The 4698-nt window shown below is 42.0% G+C and overlaps 1 protein-coding gene across 1 annotated transcript in view; it reads left to right on the top strand.

Annotated features, from left to right (window-relative positions):
* Positions 1-4298: 4298 nt before the first annotated feature.
* FOXI3 (forkhead box I3) overlaps positions 4299-4698 on the top strand; it is a 6057-nt gene continuing 5657 nt past the window's right edge. Inside the window, exons 1-2 of the mRNA XM_077766698.1 lie at positions 4299-4456; positions 4573-4679. Coding sequence (XP_077622824.1) covers positions 4299-4456; positions 4573-4679 — 265 coding nt within the window. The remainder of the gene's footprint in view (positions 4457-4572; positions 4680-4698) is intronic.

The following is a 4698-nucleotide window of genomic DNA, read 5'->3' as shown; positions in this document are numbered from 1 at the left end:
TCTCTCTCTGACCCTCCCCTGCTCACGCTGTCTCTCTCTCTCCTAGAAATAAATAAAACATAAAAAAAAAAAAAATAAGGTTAAACTCAGAATATTGCCTACCAGGTATGGAGGGGTGCCAACGAATCAGAACAGACACTGGCTATAAACGGTCCACACAGCCATATTGACTGCATCCCCACTGACTAGCCTATGAAAAAAGGGAACACCAGGTGAAGAAAATAAGGTAGACATTTGTACACATGGGCTGTTTTAGAAAGTTCTCCAGAATATATTAATGCAAGTAAAAGGTGCAGAGCCATGTGAATAACATGGATTCCATTTTTGTACATTTTTAAATACATATAGAGCTGTGCTGGTAAGTACTTGAAAACATTTTCTGGAGGAGAGCATAAGACTGATGGCCAGCGGTTGCTTTTGGCGAGAGACTATGTAGAGAGAGAGAGGGTAAGAGGGGGCACCATTTAATGTTATAGAGGTTATATCATTTAATGCTTTTTAATTTTTTAAGTTTACTTATTTACTTTGAAAGAGAGAGAGAGAGAGAGAGAGAGAGAGCACCTGGGGGAGGGGCAGAGAAAGAGGGAGAGAGAGAGAATCCCAAGCAGGCTCAGTTCTGTCAGCACAGAGCTTGACTTGGGGCTCCATCTCAGGAGCTGTGAGATCATGACCTGAGCCGAAATCAAGAGTTGGATGCTTAACTGACTGAGCCACCCGGGCTCTTTTTAACTTTTTAATTTATTCAAGCAACAAACAATAATTGAACACATACTAATGTCAGGCACTGGACTAGGCACTAGGGAAATAATGCAGGAGGCAGTTAAAGCTGAGTGCTATTAGCATGGGCTCCTCAGCCACACTGCCTGCATTTGAATCCTGGCTGCACGCTTAGAAGTTGGGATACCACGGTGAAATCACTTACCCTTTCTCTACAGTTGCTTCATTCATAGAGTATGAACTAATTGTTCTTTTATCACAGGGTTGCCGGGAGAATTAAATGAGATAATACATGCAAAGTGCTTAGCGCAGTGTTAGGTCTTTGATGCATGTTCCTTAATTGTTAGCGCTAAAAAATGAGGGAGGAAGAGGAGACCCAGTCTCCATCCTCCAGAACACCCAGTCTAGCGGGTGACTGAAATGGAGAGGAGGAGTTTGTTATTGGAAATGAGGGGCCAGGGAGCTGGATGAACCACCCAGGCAGATGCTGGCACCACCCAGTGGGAGAGCAGGGCTCGAGAGCCTTGTCCCGAGGAGGGGAAAATGGAGGGAAGTGAAACCTTCCGCTAAGATGGACTCAGGACGGGAGGATCCTGGGGGAGGATCCTGTCTCAGGACCGCTGAAGGCACTCGGGAGCCTGGTCTGGAGCAGAAGGAGGAGTCTGAGAAGTTAGCTGAGGAAGCTCAAGAATGGGCCTAATCAGGGAGAGCCAGAGGCCAGGAAGCATTCCAGAGAACTGGGGAGGGGAGAGGGAGACGTGGGGAAGAGGTGTAGTGCTCAAGCAGAGGAGCCACAGATGAATCACTTTGCTCAAAGGAATTGTGGGAGCACCACTGTTTTGGCCCATAGTTTTCTCTTCTTTGTCTGCATTGAGTACATGGAACTTCTGTGGTATCTTCAGATGTTTCAGGCTTCTAGAATCCTTAGGATTCATCCTTTTTGTTATACTCGCTATACCTCATGTTTGAGGAAGTAGGGCTTGGGTTTGGGAGTCAGCTGGCAGGTGGCTGGGTAGTCCCTGGCTAATGCCCTTTCTTCTGAACCTCCCCGGGTTGGGTTTTTGCCCCACTCTATTTTTGCAGCTCACTCCAGGCTTCCCTGACCCCCTGTGGCTGAGGGGGGTGATTGGCAGGGGCAATCTGGCCAATGTCGACTTAAAGGGTTTATGAGAGAAAAGTATTGTTGGAACAGAAGACATATCTCAAGTCGGTGGAATGCTTGTCCTCCTGGAGGGGAAAGAGCTGCCTTAGGTTCCCACTAATACTTTGAGTCAGTAAGTAGAGCCCTAAATATTTGTTAAAGGAGCAAATGCGTGGTCCCTCTTTTTCCATCTGTAGGTCCCAGCCTTTGAGGTATGAATTGGAGAGGAGAAGGCAGACTCCTCAGGGTGCCCCCCAACTAATGATACTCTCGGCTCTAAAACGAACCAATTAAGGGGTCAGAAGTTGGAAAAACATGAGAGTAAGTAAAAAAAATGAGGCAGCAGGTCCAGCTCCAGTTGGCGCAACATCTTTTCTTAATCAATCCTTTCCTCACCGAAGCAACAAATGCACTAATTAGTCTTCTATACTTTGACGGTTACCTTCCCTCCACGATTCCCAAAACTATATTCTCCAATTACAATCTGAGTTTTCTTGAGTTCTTTTCTCACCTCCTTTGGTTCATTTTTCATCTCCACTGGGACCAGAGTTTGTTTACTTTTTATTGTATTTTCCCCAAATGTTTTAGTTTTCAGTGGTGAAAACATGGAACAGTCTCTCCATTTTACATGGGCACAGCATTAATCAACTGCCTTGATCACATCTTTTTTTGTGAAAAGGCAATCGGACAAAATGTTATCATTGGGTGCTTGCATTTCAAGCACATTTCTTATCCTGTTTTTATGTGCATCCAAATGCTTTTAATTTTAACTTTAAGAAAAATACAGATTAAAAAATGATTTTGACATTAAAAACCCCAGGCCATGACCAATCATAGTTTTAAGCTTATCTAACTAAGGTGTGATTGAAAACTTGGATAGAAAAGTAAAACTTCCAAACCCCTAGAGGGAGTGTCCTTGCCTGGATGTATGCTGTAACAGAGGCAAAGAGCCACTAGGTGGCTCTGTCATTTTCAGGTAAAACTAAAGTCCGCAAAAGATAATACATAGTTAAGGAACAAAATCTTTCTAGTAGGCAGAACCTTTAATCAAAGCAAGAAGCGATAATCTGCAATCATGGCCTCTTACTCAGAAATAATTTGGAGCTATTGTGTTAAGAATTAGACTAAAAACAACAACAGCAACCCTGGAAAACTGCAAAGTGTGTACGCATAAGCAATTTGTTAAAAAATAAGGGAAGGTATGATAACCTTAGAGACATCAATTACTAAAGGGGAGATGGTTACAAATGTTTTCTAATTTGTTGCTACCTCAGTTCCTAGATTTTCTTTTGGACTTTCTCTTTTTTTGTTGTTTCTTTTTTAGGTCTTTAAACTTAAGAACAAATATTAAATTGGGGGCCTTATTACTTATTATTTAAGTACTTTTTAAAATTTAATTACTTAAAATTGCTTTAACATTTCCTGGGTTATAGCTGTCATCTTTATTAACGTCCCAAAAGAAACAAAACAACTTTGTTTTGGACTATTTGGGAAGGAGAACATACACACGTAGCACTCTTCTCTAAATTAAGAAAAATTTAGATCAAATTTGGATCCTTAAATCAAAATACAATTAAACACTATTTCATTCTATAGCATTTGCCAAGAGCTTAAAAGAAATAGTGTGTTAAATTCAGAGGTCAGAATAATTCTTTTCCGAGTCCAGAAAAGATGAAGAAAGTAGTTACTTTGAACCGTGGTTTGCATGTTAGGTATTAAATTTACTAGTTAAATATCTCTGGATATTTTTTTTAAAGAAATAAAATAATAGATAATGATAATGTTCTGTAAAGTACATAACCAACTTTATATCATAAAAACAAATACGGAGTAGAGGGGGGTGGATTTCCAAACTATTAAATATTCTGAACCATCAGTCTGCAATTGGCAAACAAAACACTTTCCCCCCTCTCCGCTCTCTTAAATGTCTATCTCAGACTTGTCACTTTAGTAAGAACATATTTAGGAATGACTTTAATTGTAAAAGAAAGTTTTCTTATTGTTGTTCGGTGTCAATAAATAATGATTGCGTGGCATGTGGGTGCCACAGTATTTTACTTGTTTTGCTTGTTTGTGTGTCTGTTTTGCAGGCAGGAACCACACTTCAAAACTTAAAGCAGTGGAAAGTAAGTCCTATACCATAATTCGTTGAGACCGTTTTTTGTAAATGAGCTCTTCTTGCACAGTTTAAATTACAGTCGGCTTTAAAATGCTAATTCCGAACCCACTTATTTAAATGTCTCTGAAAACATACACCCTTCTGTTTTCGAAGAAAACAAATCACACCAAAGGACTGCACAAACCGGACTTAAAATGAACAAATACTTCCGAATGTGAACGAACATACAGTTATGTGTTTAGAGACATGGTTAGAAAAATTTAAAACCAATTTCAGTCCATCTCATCACAAAATCCCCTAGGAGATGGGGACACTCCAAGGATGCCGGTTAATAAAATCTACCGTACATCCCCAAGAGTTGTAAATCGCGTCTATTATTTTCGACTGGAAGCCGATCAGTTGAGGCCGACCGTGAATCCTGTACCTCAATCGCAAAAGGTGCAGAAGCTTCATGTAGAAAATCACAGGGCGCTATGCAGGTGGTCTGAGCGGCCACCCAAACTCATCCCGGGAACTTTTTAGAAGACTGTTGTACTGTTTGGGTTATCTTCTCCGGGCTTCCATACTCGTTCTTTTACTTCATTCCTGGGCTAAGAACGTCTGCTGGCAACGGGGTGCTTTTCGCCTGCATCCCGGAGGCGCCGGCCTGCGCCGGCCTCCCCCGGGCTGCCGGGCGCGCCGAGGAGGGGCTGGGCAGGCGGGGTGGGCAGGGCGGGCGGCT

The sequence above is a fragment of the Crocuta crocuta genome, unplaced genomic scaffold (assembly GCF_008692635.1).
Source record: "Crocuta crocuta isolate KB4526 unplaced genomic scaffold, BGI_CrCroc_1.0 scaffold275, whole genome shotgun sequence".
NCBI lineage: Eukaryota > Metazoa > Chordata > Mammalia > Carnivora > Hyaenidae > Crocuta > Crocuta crocuta.
This window is presented reverse-complemented; position numbering and strand designations above follow the sequence as displayed.